The 20,832-nt window shown below is 36.9% G+C and overlaps 1 protein-coding gene across 2 annotated transcripts in view; it reads right to left on the minus strand.

Annotated features, from left to right (window-relative positions):
• LOC144962868 (sushi, von Willebrand factor type A, EGF and pentraxin domain-containing protein 1-like) overlaps positions 1-20,832 on the minus strand; it is a 71,678-nt gene that overhangs the window by 46,709 nt on the left and 4,137 nt on the right. The window contains exons 2-10 of one of the 2 annotated variants that reach the window (XM_078896224.1): positions 20,591-20,832; positions 19,408-19,627; positions 16,335-16,590; positions 15,688-15,867; positions 14,707-14,859; positions 14,016-14,195; positions 12,768-12,947; positions 1,544-1,741; positions 721-969 (exon numbers count right to left, since the gene is read on the minus strand). The exon at positions 20,591-20,832 is cut by the window's right edge and continues 170 nt beyond it. In XM_078896224.1, coding sequence (XP_078752350.1) covers positions 721-969; positions 1,544-1,741; positions 12,768-12,947; positions 14,016-14,195; positions 14,707-14,859; positions 15,688-15,867; positions 16,335-16,590; positions 19,408-19,627; positions 20,591-20,832 — 1,858 coding nt within the window. Of the gene's footprint in view, positions 1-720; positions 970-1,543; positions 1,742-12,767; positions 12,948-14,015; positions 14,196-14,706; positions 14,860-15,687; positions 15,868-16,334; positions 16,591-16,977; positions 17,106-19,407; positions 19,628-20,590 lie in introns of those variants that run through there. The other variant, XM_078896225.1, reaches the window with a different exon arrangement.

Below are 20,832 nucleotides of genomic sequence, written 5' to 3' on the forward strand. Positions count from 1 at the left end.
CTCTTCACTGAATCCAATAATCATTTCTCCTGAACTCCCACTGAAGTCAATAAGTCATTAAGCAGGATTATATATCTCCCCCTGTGTTAAAACCTTCCAAAATCACTGATGACTACCACCTGTTGCATTTGTGCCACACCCCTTTCTGTTTTGATTACCTGGATCTTCTCCTCGAACCCCCTCACCATCACCGAAACCACTTTATGATTCAACATCTGCATTCATCGATCTCAATTCTTAGTCTCCATTCCCCCATTCAATAAAAAAAAAAAGCATTCCCCGAGTGAGAATCATATCTATAAATAGGGTCATCACTGCCTGAATCCATTGTAAAGTTGTAAACAAAGCATTCGCATTGAAAAAAAAAACCAAAAAATTATTGTCAAAAATGTATTCACGCCACCATATGCACTAAGAAGGCTTGGTAGCAATCAGTCAACACATGGCAATCAAGTAGTTCATCACGTGCTTGGAAAACTAATTTATCAGCCTGACATCGGCGATCGATTGCTTGTCACCGTAGAGAGACCATGGCAACATGGTGGCCATGTTTTGTGAATGCCTTACAGTGACCATGGCAACTAAAGAGTTAATGATAATACCATTATGAACAGTCATCATCAACAGTTTAATGATCTGATTATTGTTCCATCACAGCTATCTGCAAAAGATATGATTAATAATGTGACCTTTAAAAAAGTATTTCTGTTTTGTACTCACCAATGATTTGAATGGTGAAAGAGCATTCGACTACATTGCTGCTTAAGTCTTTAGCTTTGTAAGTGATTGTTGTTTTTCCTATAGGGAACTTGGACCCTGATGAAACGGATGGTTCCGCGGTGAGAACAGGCCTTAGACCGGAGTTGTCAATGGGAACGGGTTCCGTCCACATCACTGGTGTTAAACTCTCCCTTTCATCTGCTGATATCACAATGTCTTTAGGACAGTGTAATAATGGCGGTGATTCATCTGAAGGAAAGAAATACCATGAGGTATCACAAAAATGTATAGGAATTTTTTTATTGTAGAAAAGGAAGAAGAAGAAGAAGAAGAAGAAGAAGAAGAAGAAGAAGAAGAAGAAGAAGAAGAAGAAGAAGAAGAAGAAGAAGAAGAAGAAGAAGAAGAAGAAGAAGAAGAAGAAGAAGAAGAAGAAGAAGAAGAAGAAAAAGAATGAAAATTTAAAGAAGAAGAAGAAGAAGAACAACAACAACAACAACGACAACGACAAGACTAAGAAGAAGAAGAAAAGGAGAGTGAATAAGAAGGCTTATGTGTGTAAAGGACTTTTTAAAAGACTCAATGCCGGGGGCCCAAGTTTGCTATCACTTTCACCAATCTACACAGGATTGATTTCTCATAAGACCTATTCACATAGTGCACAACATGTCCTAATGCAAAATTTCACAGCTGAAATCCTCTTATATGGGCTGAAATGCTAAGTGTTTGAAATCGAGAGTCATGGTCTATGTATTGGAGGTGAAAGAGCATGTATCGCATGATTCTAGACATTGAAATTTAAATTTATTTCACACTCCTCTCTTACCCAGACACAGATTAGCCCCAGTCTCTGATGCCATCCATGTTCCATCTGGCGTACACTGTTTGGTATGTGGTCCTTTCAATTTGTAACCAGAATGGCAAGACACTTTACATGTGGTGCCAAACACAACTTCAGACGACAGACAAGATCCTGGCTCTACTACTCCATCCTTGATTTCCACAAGTGGAGGGCATGTGATTTCTATAATTGAAAATGAAAACATTTTTGAATCATATCATCTAACACTTGTTGATTGCTAACCTGTCACTTCTGAAACAAACATCATTTAAATATCATTTTACTCTGAAAATTTGTCACTGCAATCAAAATGAAACATGAATATACCAGGGTAATCTGAAAAGTCTTGGTGTCGCTCTTGTATTATCAAAATATAATAGATACGAAATTGACAAAGGTATCTAAACAAAGCTTAGTTCATGTTTGTAATGTATTAAGAAATTAATAATGAATGAATGACACAGCCGTTTACTGCTTTCACTTTAGTTCGACAGGTAAATTTTGCCGGACGCTAGTTCATAACAGATGATGAGTCACGGCCTGTGCCGAAAGAGCGACTAAGCAATTTTTCCTATTTTGATGATTTTTTTCTCAAGTTCAAAGTGGCGTAATAAAGATGCTATTAGATGTTGCAATAAGATATTTTAGAGTCATAACTAGTGATCTACATACTTTTATTTGATATAATTTTAGTAGATCATTTGGGATTAGATTTTAGAGGAAATAACCATAAAAATGGGTCAGAAATGTTAATTACTTCAAACGATATAATCAAAAATTACATAGTAATCTGAGTTTATACAAATAAATGAGAAATACTGCAATAATCATCAATATTTACAGAGTAGAAATATATAATCAAAGTCGTTTTGTAATGAAGCATTGTTGAGATATCCGCTCACCTGTACAGCCATATCCTTTTTTGACAGCAATAAAAAAATGCGTAATCACCGAATTGTAGGGGTTTGTTGATCAAATGATCAAAACGAACTGATTTTAGTAATGGCAAGTGACAATTCTTGGGAAAAGATATGTTATATACATTCCTTTGACGTTTGTATAGATCTAAACTATATAATAATAATAATAATAATAATAATAATAATAATAATAATAATAATAATAATAATAATAATAATAATAATAATAATAATAATAATAATAATAATAATAATAATAATAATAATAATAATAATAATGATAATGATGATCATGATCATTTTCATGGAAATAATATAGACGTCTAGTGGCTATCACCTAAACGCCTGCTAATTTTGGTAAAACGCAATAATTTCTCTTTAAAATATCGTTCAAAATGCCAGTTTAAAAAAAATTGGAATTCGCTTATATATGTCCACTCTGAGAGAAAGGAAATAAAAAAAAGAAAGAAAGAAAGAAAAAAGAATTTTACTGAATCATTTGCGGCCAAAGAATTGACTCATCACCTGTTTCCGAGAGTTTTATTTAACTTCCCAACGCCCCAAATTACTATCAATTCATTCAATATAATTTACTCCTCCCCACTCCACGTTCCCCGGCAATTTCCTTTCATGTCCCTCAAACTGCTTTCTTTCCATGGAGCGTCCAATCAGCTTTTTACAATTGCCCATTTCCAATTGGCTGCTGAATAAGGACAATTCTAATTTCAATTGTCCACCACTCGGTCATCAGTAAAGTCAAGAAAGCTCCTCCTACTCAAATCACACATACCCACGAATATGATAGGCCTTGTAGACCAGTCACTGGTCTTTGATGTTACACAACCATCCGCCAGCTTTGATCACATCGCTTTTGATGATGTCACTCAATATCTATCTTCTTCTCTCAACCCCGTTGACTGTACCACGAGTCAACATAAAAGAATATCGCGGTGAGGTGCGAATCGTGAAGATAGAATGACCTAGCTGTGTTAAAGTTATAGGTTCAAAGTTCAATTGTCAGAGAGAACTGAGGTGGTAAAATGAAAATTGTTTCGTGGTAAAACGTTGCATAAATTAGTTTTATGTACACCAACACACAAACACACACACACTCTCTCTCTCTCTCTCTCTCTCTCTCTCTCTCTCTCTCTCTCTCTCTCTCTCTCTCTCTCTCTCTCTCTCTCTCTCTCTCTCTCTCCCTCTCTCCAGTGCTGCGACAAAAAAAAAAAAAAAAAAAAAGGACGCCGACCAGATAGCTAATACTATTTAAAATGGAAATTTGTTGAAAATAGTCTGCTTATTGAACAACCGAAGCATCGTGGATAACAGAAATGATCATTGTGAATCATTGAAACACTGATATCGATGTAATACTAATACTAGTAATAATCATATAATATCAGTGTAATTTATCTTACTCTTGATCACCCCTGTAATAATAATAATAATAATAATAATAATAATAATAATAATAATAATAATAATAATAATAATAATAATAATATAATAATAATAATAATAATAATAATAATAATAATAATAATAATAATAATAATAATAATAATAATAATAATAATAATAATATATAATGATAATAGTAAAAAATAAATAATATCCATTTTTTTAATAATAAAAAATCGTGATAAACGCATTGAAAAAGATGGGAGGGGGGGGGGAGGAGTAATGATCTGATAATCAAAATGAACTGTTATTTTAAAATAAATTGACAATCATAGGTAAAGATAAGTTATAAGTATTCCTTTGAACTTTGTATAGACATCTAGATCTGAACACATTTTAATACTTTTATTAACATACGTAAAACCTCACGATTATTGTAAGGAACAGCCGATTGTTACATTTCACAGAAACAGCATCTAATTAACCAACGTTCTGTTTTCTTTTTTTCACCGATGGAACTTCACTTCCTAATTCTGGAGTAGTTTGCATGAAATGTTTTTTAACCATATATCTCATTTGAGCTCTTTCACAGCTTATTCGGCAGAGTCCATTTGCCATTTGCATTGAAACAATGCTTGTTTTCAGTATGACCATTCATCTGAGTAAAGAAAAAAAATCATTAGTTATTATTGATATTGATGATGATGATGATGATGATGATGATGATGATGATGATGATGATGATGATGATGATGATGATGATGATGATAATAATAATAATAATTGTAATTATAAGAGTTATAATAATATTATTGATTGTTAGTAATAATACGATAGTGATCGCCTAGATGCCTGCTTATAATAATAACGCAATAATTTTCCTTTAAAATATAGTTCTAAATGCCCGTTATTCAAAATGGAATCCGCCTATATACCCACTCTGAAATATTTTTAGCAAAAATAAGATAGAGAAAGAAGTTTACTGTAGCATTTGCGGCCAAAAAAATTGATTTATCACCGGTCTTCTTCTCTTCTAGGTTCCATGCCTGGTCCAGGCTTCGGATACTGCATGAATTATCTCTCTCCATTCCTCCCTGTCTCTTGCCTTTTCAAACAGCTCTTGGATTGTTAGGCTGGTGAAGCCCTTCAGTTGGTCTATGAGTGTTTTTCTTTGTCTCCCCCGGGCGCGTTTACCAGGTATTTTTCCACAACTTGCCAGGTATTCATCACCGGTCTGCGAGAGTCTTATTTGACACCTAGACAACGCCCCAAATTACGTTCAATTCATTTCAAATTTACTCCACCTCTCCAGCAATTTCATCCCATGACCTCCAAACTGATTTCTCTCCATGGAGCGCCAATCAGATGTTTACAATTACCCATTTCCAATTGGCTGCTGAAAAAGGCCAATTATAATTTCAATCGTCCACCAGTCGGTCATCAGCAAAGTCAAATAAGCCCCTCCCACTCAAATCACATATACTCTCGAAACTTCGGCCTTGTAACGCAGTCCACCGGGCTTTAGATGTTACACAATCATCCGCCACCTTTGATCACATCGCTTTTGATGTCATAATATATCTATCTACCCTCTTTTCCCACGCCCGTTGACTGTACCAACGGGCGATGTAGAAGAATATCGAGGGAAGGTGCGAATCGTGAAGACGGAATGGCAAATCGGTGTGAATGTTATGGGTTCAGAGTTCAATTTTCACAGAGAAATCATGAGAACTTGACTGAACAAGCAATAAAAATCGTTCCTTGCTAAAAATGTAAGTACATGAGTTTTATACACACACACACACACACACACACGCGCGCGCTCCCTCCCTCCCCCCTCTCTCTCTCTGAGTGTGTGTGTGTGTACTACTACTACTACTACTACTACTACTACTACTACTACTACTACTACTACTACTACTATTACTGCGCTATCATCATCATCACCATCATCATCATCATCATCATCACCATGAAACAACAACAATAATAACGTTATCATCACAACTGGACTCGTGTTCTTATGTCTCAGGAGTTTGTCTGAATACGGGACTATTTTGTTAGCCAACAAAGAATTAGACAAGATGTGTTTACACATTCATTGTGCAGAAACCGGTCATTACAAATCATCGAAGTAAATGCTATATTAAAAGTAGATTATTACTCTTATATTTACTACCATGTGTTAGGGTAACAAAACTCAGATAACATCAATTTGAATTTTTTAAACAATTAAAAAATTTTCAGGTTAATTTTAAATAGAAAAATATACATTTTCCAAGAGAGAATAAAGTATACTCACCATTTCTTGATATCAATGAAAATAATTGCGTCTTGAAGATGAAAATGTGGCCGTTATATCCATATAAAATAGAAAAATATAGAAGAAGTGTATGGTCAGCAATTGCAGTGTAAAAATGAACGATTTTACGAAATCTGTCCTATAGCCTGACTGACAATGAAATCCAAGCGGTGCATTCTACCTGCAGGGCCAGTTTTCACGTTCTGGACATCTGTTATGACGTAACCACACAGTGGTCTCCCCGTCATCGACGGTGGGTCGTTCCCATTGGGGGTGAGGCGGTAGAAAACTAAAGTGAAAGATATCTAGTGTAATAAACGGTTGTGATGAATGTACGAATGACGAGTCACTTTTGTAACTCTTGTGACTGTATGAAACCTTTGGTAAAAAGAGCAACGTCTTCCGTTGTAAATAGAAAACGAATAAGCTGTGTTTCGTGTTCCATTGATTTAGATCTCCTTTTATCATCACCATCTTACCAAAAATACAACATTGGCTTATGTACGAATGACGAGTCACTTTTGTAACTCTTGTGACTGTATGAAACCTTTGGTGAAAAGAGCAACGTCTTCCGTTGTAAATAGAAAACGAATAAGCTGTGTTTCGTGTTCCATTGATTTATATCTCTTTTTATCATCACCATCTTACCAAAAATACAACATTGGCGACGAGGATCAACAAGTAAGCTATTAGATTCAACCTTCCTAGACCATATTTCAAGCAAACTAAGATGACTTTTGGCCAGATAGAGCAGTTTGACGTTAGCAAAGAGTCCTCCGAATACTTCGAAAGAGTAGAACTATACTTCGTGGCAAATGAGATCGAAGACAAAAATAGACAAACTGCAATATTTCTCACGATTATTGGTCCATCAAACTTCAGGCTACTAAGGAATCTGGCTACACCAAGAAACATCAAAGAACTAAAACTAGATGAACTTTGCCAGCTGATGAAAAATCACTTCGAGCCAAAACCATTGAAATATGTGCAACGTACCCGGTTCGAAAATAGGATCAGGGCACCAATAGAATCCATCAATCAATACATTGCGTCACTGAGGCAACTGAGTGAATACTGTGAATTCGGCACAACACTGGATGAACGTCTGTGCGAGCGACTGGTGAGGGGGATCAATGATGAAACGATTCAGCGCAGACTACTTTCTGAGACTGATCTCACATTCCAGAAAGCAGTCACAATCGCCCAAGCTGTGACCACATCAGAAACAGGAGCAAAAGATTTGCTAACAGCAGGCCCCCACCAAGACCGTAAGATACAACCATCTTCGTCAACATGGCTACAACAACAATGACCACGCCAACAAACCTAAACACAAAACTTTCACCAATCCGAGTTCAACGTCACAGTCTCACACATCATCGAAATGCCAACACTGCGGCAGTGACCACCGAGGCACTCCGTGCAAATGGATCAACGCAAAGTGTTTTCATTGTAACAAAGTGGGACACCTGTCCAAGGTACGTAAATCGAAAAACGTCTTCAGATTGTCCAAAACAGCGCTGCCAGACTAGTATTCATGAAGCGTAGGTGCGACTCTGCCGGACCTCTACTTCATGACCTGCATTGGCTGCCTGTTGGGAAAAGAATTAAATTCAAAGCTTGTGTTTTAGTGTATCGTTGTCTTGAAGGTACTGCCCCTTCCTACCTTTCAGAACTAATTGAAAGATATTCAAAACCCCGCCCCTTACGTTCGGCCAGTGATTCCACAAAACTAGTTGTCCCTCGAATTCGGAAAAATGCTGGAATGAGATCCTTTTCTCATTTCAGACCCTCTATTTGGAACGCCTTACCGCAGAGCATTCGTGAAAAAGAATCTTTGTCCATTTTTAAACGTTCGCTTAAAACATATTTGTTTCGATTTTAGTAGATGGTATGAGAAGCAAGATAGGTTTGGTTTGTGTTGTGTGTTGTGTTGTGTGTGTGTATGTGTGTGTGTGTGTGTGTGTGTGCTTGTGTGTGTGAATGAGTATGTTTCAGCCAAAGTAATTTGTAATTTAAGCGCTTAGAGTCTGGTGTCTCGGAGTTATAGCGCTATATAAGTTTTCAGCATTATTATTATTATTATTTAAAACAGACCCAACTACCAACCTCAGCATCATAAACCATCGTCACACACAGCTAAAAACGACACTAAGAATCATCGATCGTATTATGTATCAGAAGACCAAAATCACCATCAACATCATCACAATGTCGATCACCCTGAACCAAATGCATACGACCTTTCAACATGGAACAGGACTTAAAAACACACACACCGGTGTGGATACCGCTTCAAATCGAAGGGAGGGAAGTGTCATTCCAGCTTGACACAGGCGCATCAGCAACTATACTACCGAAAACAACATACGACAACTTATTGTTACATACACCTCTTAAACCATCAACTGTTGTCCTGAAAACATATACAGGAGACACCGTACAGATTTGCGGACAATGTCGCGTGAATGTCCAGTACCAACAACAGCAAGCAACCAACCTGCCTCTACTCATCGTTGAAACCGCTGGTCCACCACTACTTGGAAGAAACTGGTTGGAGACCATCCAACTCAACTGGAACAACATCTTCCACACCAACGCTAAAACACACGCACAGGAACTCCAATCAATGGTTTCCAAATACGTGTTCAACGACAATGCTGGGTTACTAAACAACCACACCCAACACATCTTCCTGAAAGAAAACGCCACACCCATCTTCAAAAAAGCACGCCATCCACCATTTCCTCCTCGGGACAAAATTGAAAGAGAATTACAACGTCTAGAAAATAACAACATCATTGAGAAGATCAATTACTCAGACTGGGCAACACCAATCGTACCCATTCTCAAATCTGATTCGACCCTCCGCATATGTGGGGATTATAAAGTGACCGTTAACAAAATGGTTGCAAAGGAAGAACATCCAATTCCGAGGATAGAAGAGTTGGCCAACAGGCTTGCACATGGTGAGAAGTTTTCAACCATCGACTTCAGCCATGCGTATACTCACCTTCTTCTCGACCCTGATAGCCAAAACTTCACAATGATCAACACGCATCGTGGTCTTTATCGCTACAAACGACTGCCATATGGCATATCTTCGTGCCCAGCCATCTTCCAACGGGTAATGGAATCTGTCTTCAAGGATATCCCAAACACGGTGATCTACTTCGACAATCTGTATCTCACTGGCGCCAACGATGCACAACACTTCGAAACACTTGAAGCCGTGTTGAAGCGCTGTGAAGAAAGGGGACTGAACGTAAAATTACTCCCAACTGGACAAAGAAGCGTTATCTATCATTTTTGGATTACGAAAATTTCACAAATACGTTTTTGGATGACATATTACGATCAACACCAACCATAAGCCACTATTGGGTCTTTTCTGAGAAAACAAACCATTACCTGACCACGCATCATCGCGAGTACAGAGATGGGCGGTCATTCTGAGCACGTACTGAAACCAACTGAAACACGTCCCAGGTCAACGCAACAACGCAGATGCACTCAGTCGTCTACCGCTGCCTGAAGTAGCAGCACCTACGCCGTTTCCTGAAGATCTTCACCAGATCTTCCAAGTCATCGACAACCTACCCATCTCCAGTACCACCATCGCATCGGAAACCACCACCGACCCTGTACTTCGTCAGGTGTATCAAATCGTCGCACATGGTCATCCATGGCCCACTACAATTAGCGAACAACTTAGACCCTATTTCGCACGCAAGCTCGAATTGAGCATCGACAATGGATGCCTGCTGTGGGGTAAGCGTATCATCGTTCCAACGTCTCTTCAACGGGATATTCTTTCACTCATCCATGAGGATCACATGGGAATCGTTCGGATGAAAATGCTTGCCAGAAGTTACGTGTGGTGGCCCAAAATTGATATGGATATCGAATTCTGTGCGAAATCGTGTGCCAATTGCCAGAGTTTTAGGAATGTACCCGCTCACTCACCCCTACAATCATGGAACTGGCCAACCAAACCCTGGAGTCGTCTTCACATTGATTTCGCTGGCCCATTCTTAGGTCATATGTTCTTAATTATTGTGAATGCGCACTCTAAATGGCTAGAAATTCGCATTATGAAACGGATTACCTCAGTGGATACTATTTTTCAACTTCGTCATGTGTTTGCTACTCATGGATTACCCGATAAAATTGTTTCAGACAATGGTCCATCGTTTGTCAGCGAAGAGTTTCAAAATTTCATTCGGTTCAACGGCATAGAACACATCAAATCGACACCATACCACCCATCTACAAACGGCCAAGATGAAAGAGCAGTTGCCACCTTCAAGTCGGCGATGAAGAAAATGAACAATGGTAGTGTTCCTGAACGCGTAAACAGATTTCTTCTGAAATACAGATCAACGCCACAAACAACTACAGGCCTCACCCCGGCTGAACTGTTGCTTGGTAGAAAATTAAAGACTCGGTTAGATTTAATTCATGATCAGGTGCACAAAACTGTTGAAAAGAATTTGGACTGTCAGAAAACTTACCATGACAAACATTCTCAGTTTAGAGACTTTACCAGTAATGACAATGTTTTTGTTAAAAACCAAGGCAATACCAATCCATCTGACCCAAAATTTTTGCCTGCCAAAATTGTTGCGAAAACAGGTCCCATGTCTTACAGAGTTCAAATGTATGAAACTGATCAAGTTAAACGCTTTCATGCAGATCACATTATCCCAACTCATGTTGATCTCGATGCTGGGGCATCTCTTTCTAAAGAGGGGGAAGGGGAAATAGACACTGAACAAATGGGTATGAGTAATGCAATGAATAGCAAACCAGTTGACTTGACAGATCAGTCAACACAACCCACGACTACTACTTCTACCACAGATGAGTCAGCAGATGATGAAAACAGTCTGACGCCGACCACATCTGAAAGTAATGTTCGAACCACACCAGTGTTGAGAAGATAACACAGAACAATAAAACCACCGGAAAAGTTAACTTTGTAATTTTACCATGACCATTTCTTGCTCAAGGGATTTGAGCCACTTATCTTTATAATTTGTTATGTGACCTTGTTTCGTCACTTGTTCTTTATCTCTCATCAAACAACTTCTAAATTTATGATAGTCGGTAAGAAACTCACCCATCAAATAACTATTAATAATTTTGCAGAGAAAATCAGCAACACCTTACTTTATGAGATATATATTCACCTTAACTTTTATTTCTGTATTAGCATTATTTAAGGTTGGGGGAATGTAATGTATTAAGAAATTAATAATGAATGAATGAATGTACGAATGACGAGTCACTTTTGTAACTGTATGAAACCTTTGGTGAAAAGAGCAACGTCTTCCGTTGTAAATAGAAAACAAATAAGCTGTGTTTCATGTTCCATTGATTTATATCTCTTTTTATCATCACCATCTTACCAAAAATACAACATTGTTCTTTCCGTTGATCGTTTTAGATGGTCACCCTTCCCATCCATTATGCAAGGGAAATGGATTTCTTTCCAAAAGGGATTGTTGATATTATTTTTTTCAAATAAAAACCAAAAAGTACATTGTCTTCGGTATAAAACTCATGGTAAATTAGACTCTGGACACGAATCTGAATTTAAGAAAGCAAAATTTGTCACTTTTTTGCAAATTTTTTCAACTTTCCCCCTTCAGTCCAATGGCCTTCAGTAAAAATATTAAGCAAGCTCTAAAATCTTCGGCCTCTGCCGTGGCCTCGAAAACTTCATCCTGACCGAAGGATATTCGCCCTACACTATGGGTTTTTTGGCCTTCGAATTGCGCCTCGGTCCTGCTGGAGACCAGGAATCTTAGTGTAGGGCCCCTATAAAGGGGTTGCTCTGCGGCTTCAAAAAAAACACCTCTTTTAACAGGATCTTGCATTTGTGTGAGCATTCTCAGTATCAAACAGGCACAAACTTTTCTATAACCCAGGATTTCTAGAACGATATTTCCAACTACTCTCTAAGAAAATCCAACTCTTTGCTAAGTGTCTGATTGTATTATTTTCTGTGATTGGCTCGATTAAGTTTGTCAATTTTTGTTGTTATTGATTTGCTGCGATCGATGCACTTTTTGGACAAACACAATGAGCCTGGTCATTAATGTTGGTAGAGACAGTATCAGTTCCAGTAAATAAGCATTACCCAGCTTTGAATTGTTCGAATACCAACACAATGAATGTGTACGGGTACACATCTCTCTGCAGTAAGGAACTCAATCCCAATACGCTGTTTCCTTGCATAATTCATTGTGTGATTTCTTCGACAGACATGTTGGAAAAGGGGTTCTTTCAAATAAGATCAATTAAAATCAAGAAATTGTAGCTAAACAAAATTTGGTGACCTAATAAAAGAATAAATATTGCATATTTTGATATATAATTTATACTTGTGAGTTTAATAGGTAAACAGAAATATTCAATAGACGTCAAGACCTGTCAGTCAAGCCTTGTATGTTTTTAATGCAAGCAACCCCTCTATTAATGTGATGAATTTGCCAGGTTTATTATATCATCTTGATAGGTATCAAATGAACTACAATTTTCACAGAATTAATAGTTTTTCCAGGAAAGAGTTTCAACTTACCTCTACATCTAGTGGCAATACCAGTCCAAAAGGCAATGGCAAGACATGTTCGCTTTCTAGACCCAACTAGTGTGTATCCAGTGTTGCATGTGAACCGACACACAGTTGAGTAGGAGAAGTCGTCAGTATTGCAGATCATGTGTCCATTCTTGGGCTGGGGCAGAGATGGGCATGTCTTCACTGAAAAATGTATACCATGCTATAACATTATTATTTTTTTCTTTCTTAAGTTTGAAGTTGACAGTTTATGAAGAATGAGTCAGCAAAGCCAAGTATTTCTTATTTCCACTGGAGTTGACTGTTCCAAGCTTAAGATGATGGAAGCAATGAATTGTATTGTAATAATTTATTTATACACCTAGCAGAATCCACAAAGTGCTCAAGGGCGCTACACATACAAAGAGAATAAGTAGCTCAAAACGCAATAACTATTACCGTTCAAAAGCTGCCTTAATAAGAATGTGTTCAAAAGGTTTTTTTTAAATTACTGAGCTTGGGGGCGTCTTTGATTTATTTATCTAATATGTTCCATACTTTTGGGGTCTCGACAGAGAAAGAATTTTCATCTATGGATAGTTTACAGATGGGATTATTAATCAGTCATTCATCTTTGGATGGGAGTTGTCTAGCAGGTGTATACAATTTGAGAAGCCCCGAGAGATAAGATGTCATTATGTCATTTAGGCATTTGATCACAGGGGTTTTGTTTTTATTTTATTTATGATTTTTCTTCCAATATTAGACCGTTATGGGGTGTAAAATATGGAATAAAATAAAATACTATTTGAAACTGTTTTCTTTCAAAAATTGATATTTCAATTATTTCTTACTCCATCTGTAACTTCCTTTGATATTGCATAGTCAATGAAATAAACATTTATCCAGATTCTTCCATTCAATTTTAATTTTTTAGTAAAATGACATTCATAGTGAAAACATTCCTATAATAAGGGGACATTGTTTTATTTTTTTTTCAAAGTGTAACCCATGTCTGAAACAGACATTAGAAACAGCCCTCTTATATTTTCTATATTCCTCAGCAAACATCTTTAATCTGTTTTATAGCACACACTCAAAATAAAACACTATTGCAGTCATTGCTTGACCAAAGTCTGTCATATACATTTATTGTTTTTACTAATTGATATCAGTAATATAGCATCATGGATACGAGAACTGATTTTAAGCTTGCTGACTTCACTGTACTTGGGGGTTTATTGTAATGAAATGGGTACTATAATAACCTACTTATGCATTCTGCTGGTTGGCCTGACCACTGTCCATCCTCCTGACAAATCCTTAGACTACTTCCACGTAGCTCATAGCCACTCTTACACTTCAGGCCGCATGCAGCATTGAACACATTGTTACACTTGTTGTTGACAAAGAAACCATGCTTGGGAGGGGACAGCTTGGAACAACGGAACACTGTAAAATGTCATTGAAAGTACCAAAAAATATATAAAATGGGTTTCCATCTTGTATGAGTCATATCATGAGAAATAGACTCAGGAAAAGGCAAGTAGTGTAAAAACATTTCATTTCATCAATCTCAGTCTATCTGTTGAACATGGCAACTTATTGATAGGGAAAAAAATCCAGATCAAAAGCTGGAAAAATTAGTCATTGCCGATAATGTTGAGTTGGACAGACATCAAACACTATCAAACGTTAAATCTGAAAAAAGAAGGAAGTGGGGTGCAGCCTCCCCAATCTCCATAGACATGTAAAAAGTTTAATGCTTGTTTAAAAAACACCAAGAACCATTTGACAGATAAAATATTTAAAATTTGCCTAAAAAAAAAACAACAAAAAAAAAAAAAACAAAAAAAAAAAAAACCATGAAGATATATAAGCCTTGAGAATGTCTCAACTACTAAGATGAATCTCTTAATTTTAAACAGGAACTCTGAAAAGAATAATCAATCTTGATACACACCTGTACATTCTTGTGAGCCTGAATTCCGATAACCTTTCTTGCATTTACAAAGACTAATAGAGTCTGCTCCTGCTAGTGTCATCTGGTGCTCATCAGGACAAGGGGTACAAATACCAAGACCTGTGTAATTTTTATAGGTACCCGGAGGACATGCTGAAATGAAATAAAATATGAACAGATTGTTTCACTCACATATTTTCAGGGATGTATTACATGAATAAAGAATAAAACCATGGATAGTTAAATGAAATATTTCTTCTTTTAGAAAACACAACACCTGGGAATATAACAGTTTGAATTCTATCTCTCTTTGAAATAATCATAATAATGTGATTTCATATTATTTCAGTCGATTCTATATTAAAAGTTGCCGCCTGAAAATAAATATTAAGTAAGACAACCCCTATAACTAGAGTTGCCACTTAACTATCATCAACCCAATTGTCTAGTTTAAGCAATGGGAACAATGATTATAAAAATGCAAATTGTATATTATATGTTTAGGGGTGGGACTTCCCAAGGCCAATTTCAGAGAAAACTTTTCTGAAGAAGAAGCCCACCTCTGTCTGGAGTCAGTGGCTAACTTGACAGTATGTATTGTGACAGTCAAATTACAATGAAAAGAAATCAGTAAACCTGACTGATTAACTCAAAGGGCTTTACAAGTGTTGTGGTCTTGAAAAAAAAAAGGTATCACTCTCCTTCATTTAATTCGAATATTACTGAATAGTTGACTACTTAGATTGATGGAAATTATTAGAATGTTATATATTACAAAAGGCACCTCAGAAGGTCAGAAATGTTGAATGAAATTACAAAGCATTAAAAAATATGCCTCAAATTATTAGGAAATCTACTTTGCACGAGGGGTGTATTATACAGAATCAAATCCATAGCATTTGTTTATCTTTCTTTTATAATTATATTTTATAAAGATCAAAATTAAGCTTTTCCCAGTCATACTTTCAACTAGTGTCTTACGTTTGCATCCTGTTTTTCCAAGACCTGATCCATAATACCCAGGCTTGCACAAACATTTGTATTTTCCTGCATAAGTACCACATGAGCATGAAGCATTTTGGTGACAGCACACACCCCCACTGTTGCACAACCGGCTACACTTTGACATGGATTGACTGATGTAAGTGCCACTTTGGAGGTCTGGAAATAAACAAAAATATCAGTAACTGTTGTATGTATATGTACAGAATGATAAAAAAATAAAAGAATAAATAAATAAAAAATTTTAAAACACAAAAAATAAACAAAATAACAAATATAAAAGTAATGATAGTAATGTTAGCGGTAATGATATGCGATAATGGTAGTGGTAGTGATGATGAGGCTAATTCAGTGATGATCATAGTGAGGATATTGGCAATGATATAGATGATGTGGTGATGGCAGTAAACGAAATTATTGTAAATAAGTTAGTTGCAGTGTTGGTGATGCTTGTGTTAATGATAATGATTTTAATGACCCAGTCTTCTCTGTGTATGTGATAATGATAATGATGATGATGAAGGTGGTGGTGGTAGTGGTGACGATGATAATGATGATGAGGATGATGAACATTATAAAAAAGTTTGTAAACAATGATATGCTAGTAAAAGGGGAGAAAAAGTCACCTGTGTGAAGAGCCCTTTTGGCCAATGCTTCGAATTCTTCAAAGCTGTCAAGGATGTAACACGTTTCATTCTTAGGTTCAGATGCCATGTCTTGAAGTTCCCACACGAAACCATCTCTAATTCCAAATGTGAAGATGCGAACCCCTTGTGCCTTCAATTTATGTGCAATGGGTCGGGGATCCCCACCATTGGAATACCCATCAGTCATCAAAAATATTGCTTTGGTGGCATCCGCCCTTGCAGATCTCAGGACTTTCTGCAGAAAAAAGTGGCAGAAAGAAAAATAGTAGGTGAGTGGCCCCGTCTTCCTGCACTCCATCAATTACTCAGATCCAAAATATCATATTTTTGGCAGGTAGTCATATTAACATTCACTCGGTTGTGGGGACTCCACAAATAACACGGTCTCTGTTGAATGTCAAACCCTTGCCTATTTTTCTAACCTTTAAGGCTACAAAGATTTTTTAAAAAGACAATCAAATTGCATAAACACCACTTTCAAAAAGGTATCAATTTTTTTAATGCTGCCAAATAAAAAAGACAATTTATTCCCAAACCACCAACAGATTATCAATATATAATTTTTTTAATGTCAACATACCTTAAAGTAAATACCACTGGGAAATGTGGAGGATAATTTTACCTTTAAGGTTGTTCCATGTAGCTCCCTCAACACAGAATTGTTGAGAGGAGACTCAAGTGTTGTCCCTTACATATCCGCGAAGGTCTAGTTCTTTTAAGAATATTCAACTTGATTAGTACAATCTCCAGTGATGGATCAACAAAATTCTGCCAGTGGACTATTAGGTGCTGATATGCCGGCACCATTAGCAAATTTGTGATATTGTATCTTGTAAATCCGAGTGAATAATGGATCAAGCGCAATGTTAATTGGTTGAAGAATATTGAAAATCCTGTCTCTTCTACAGGCCCATTCCCCCTAATAGACAGGATTCCTGGATTGTGAATCCTCTTATTATATTTCTTTCTTGAAATATCAATTTCAACTGTACAGCCAAACGAGGAACAACTACCATGTAATGACTTTTCTCTGCCAATGTGAATATGTCTCTGAAATATTGGTACTATGTATAATTGTATTCCCGATTACACCCAACTAAAAAGCCACGGTGGAGTTATTTAACAGAAGATTTATAGAATGCAAATCATATTACCTAACAAAAGCTTCATTTGATGGACTCAAAAAGAAGCAGTAATTTTTAAACTTATGTTCGTATTAATACAGTTTCTTCCCTTTTTTCACGTTGAAATTGCAAACGTCATCAAACATGGCTATTAAAGAACAATGTTGCAATAATCAATAATCTATCTAGACGTTTCTGGTCCATTTGGCATTTGGCATGGGTATTTCAGTTAGAATGAGTTATTAGAAAGGAGTCGATCTCTCTCACATACATACTCTCTATCTCCCTCTATTTACTTATCTTATATTTTTTACCTATTTTAATTTGTTATTGGAAAATCTAAGTTAAGTTAATGTATGGTTTATATTGGCAATTGTCTTAATAATAATTAATAAACCTTTGAATTGAAAACATTTTTTAATGAATGCATCACTCCTACTCTCACTCACCCCCTCTCCTCCATCTCTTTTCCCCTGTCTCTCTAGTTCCCTTCACATCCGTAAAAAAAAGAGTAAGAAAACCCAATGAAGCAAGCTTTGATAGCGATGACAAGCAGGGACCACATTATTTGCAAAATGCTCTAAATTTGATGGAAGGCTGCCTCTATTCTCACCCCCCCCCCCCCCCCCCCCCCCCCCGGCCGATTGGATTACCGAAAAAAACGTCGCCGGCTTTTTGCGATTTGGATTTGATTGATTTTTTTTTTTAATTGTGCAATTTGTGACAAGAAACTTAACAAATTACTGCATTACAACCTTTGGATTAAACATACAACAATTGTGGACTACTATTATGAAGACATGAAGACTAGCATCCGGGGGGTGAGAATAGTCACTTCGTTGATGGAAATATAACTTGGCGCTGATTAAGTTTTGTCGAAATAGGAAGTAGGAATTAGGAAATGAAGCTACCTTACTAGAACTAGTTTTTAATAGCGGAGAATGGATCGAAGAACCTCTCTTGCTCTTTTAAATTCGCATTTTTATCTCGATTTATAATTTTCTTAAGGGATTTTAACAAAGCACATCTTGGGTAACATTTTCAAATAAATATGACATTAGGTAAATAAGCATTATACGACAACCTCTCTCTCTCTCTCTCTCTCTCTCTCTCTCTCTCTCTCTCTCTCTCTCTCTCTCTCTCTCTCTCTCTCTCTCTCTCTCTCTCTCTCTCTCTCTCATCCTCCCTCTCTCTCTCTCTCTCCTCTCTCTCCTCTCTCTCTCTCTCTCTTCTCTCTCTTCTTTCTTTCCTCTCTATCTCTCTCTTATTCTACCTACTATCTATCAATCAATCAATCAATCAATCAATCTATCTATCTATCTATCTCTCTATCTATCTATCTATCTATCTATCTATCTCTATTTATCTATCTATTTATCTATCTCACGAAAAGAGAATCTGAAAGAGGCAGCATGAGAGAATAAATGAGAGGTGGAAGAAAGGGACAGTGAGTTTCTTTTCTCTCTCTTTCTCTCTGTCTCATTCTCTCTCTCTCTCTCTCTCTCTCTCTCTCTCTCTCTCTCTCTCTCTCTCTGTCTCTTCTCTCTCTCCTCTCTCTCTCTCTCTCTCTCTCTCTCTCTCTCTCTCTCTCTCTCTCTCTCTCTCTCTCTCTTTTTTTTTCTCTTTCTTGCTCTCTTTCTTTCTTTCTCTCTTCTTTCTTTTCTTTTCTTTTATTCTTTTTTGTTTAAAATGTATTTTGGCCTTTCACATTTTGCTAAAGCATAGGCAATCGGTCATCCATTCTATCCTCTTGCCCTGCCCTCCCCCCCCCCCCCCCCCCCCCCCCATGTTAAGCCTTCGGTTTTCAAATCCTTCATCAAAAGATCAGTGATCCGTGATTAGCAAAATCAATCGGCTCCCAAAGTACATATCATCTCATCATCGCAAGATAATTACTCTTGCAAGTTTGAAGCTTGTCTAAAGCTTACCTCTGCTTCAAGAAATGCACCTAGAGTGTGCGTTCCTCCCGCGGCATAGTCAACATCGGGGATGTCATCTTGAAGTAGTCGACACTTGTGGTTCTCGACAGATGGTTCTGATAAATAGTCAATGTGGCGAAATATCTTGTGTGGTGAGGAAAAAGTAATGACCGATACTCGAGTGGCATTCATGTCAACAGTAAAATCAGCAAGTAGATTTTTTACGAATCTGCAATGAGAGGTAGAATAATAACATGATCGGTGGGTGTCTCTTATCATTTGCTATTCGTGTACATATTAACTTTAACATTTGTAAATTGAGATATTCGAACATTAGGGTTTAGATGGAATAATATGACAACATAATTTGAATAATATGATATCATAATTTGTAGATTTCTCCACTGGACCTTAAAGAAAACTTTGTCAGGAAAATTCAAAATTCAAAATTGTTCATTAAAAATATACGTAAGCATTAAATGGATTATTAAAACGTACAGACATAGCAAAATAAGTTACGAGAGAAATGTTCATACGCATGTGACTTTGAAATGTTCATTAAATGGGCGAGATTGCCGAGTAGAACGCAAGTCTTCAGATGAGAAGCAAGTTTAACTCCTTTTTTTTTTCTGCCCGATTAAAGAACATTCTCTACTGTAGGAGATTGTCAAAGCATTATAAAAGTGATATCAAATTAGAAAGAATTGACAGAATCTGTGATCTGTTAACAGATTGGATAGATTTGATGGTACCCGCTCAAGTTCTCCAAAATAGCCTTCGACACTCCGGGTTTAGCATTGTATTTGTTGTCCCAGGGATATTCAGTATCTTTTTAACGGCTCGAGGGGACATTTCTCTTGAAGGAAAGCACCAATTGAATTTACAGAGCGAGAATAATTAATTTGGTTGTAAAATTAAAATTTCATATAAGTAATGGACATGTTTTATAATTTACTAACTCTTCATAGTCGATTTAATGTCGTGGAGGGGGTCAGCATAAGGGGGGGGGGGGGGGGGATACATTGATTTATTTGGAAATCAAAATTAAATATATAATTTATAGTTATCCTTGCGTTAATATAATTTATGGTAAGAGAAGCAGAACACGTTTTTTTTTTTGTCTGTGACGAGAAAAAAACGTTAACAAACAAATACTGAATTATGACAATAATGAAGATTGCCAATTGCTTACCTCACCTCCTCATAGAAATAATGAGAACCAACAGACCCAGAACTGTCAATCAAAAAGACCAGTTCTACTTGTTTGTTTGGAGTATGTCGAAGTTGTTGGACGTGTCTTTTGAATATAGCTCCCAGCGTTTCAACTTTTGCCTTTTCGTAGTTCAAGGCCATTGATCTCATAAACTTATTATAGGAAGATTGTCTCAATAGCAAACGCCTTTTGTGTCTGGCCAGAACTGTCATTGTCAAAAA

Source organism: Berghia stephanieae, chromosome 1 (genome assembly GCF_034508935.2).
Source record: "Berghia stephanieae isolate SIO BIC M18660-M18661 chromosome 1, UCSD_Bste_1.3, whole genome shotgun sequence".
NCBI classification, from domain to species: domain Eukaryota; kingdom Metazoa; phylum Mollusca; class Gastropoda; order Nudibranchia; family Aeolidiidae; genus Berghia; species Berghia stephanieae.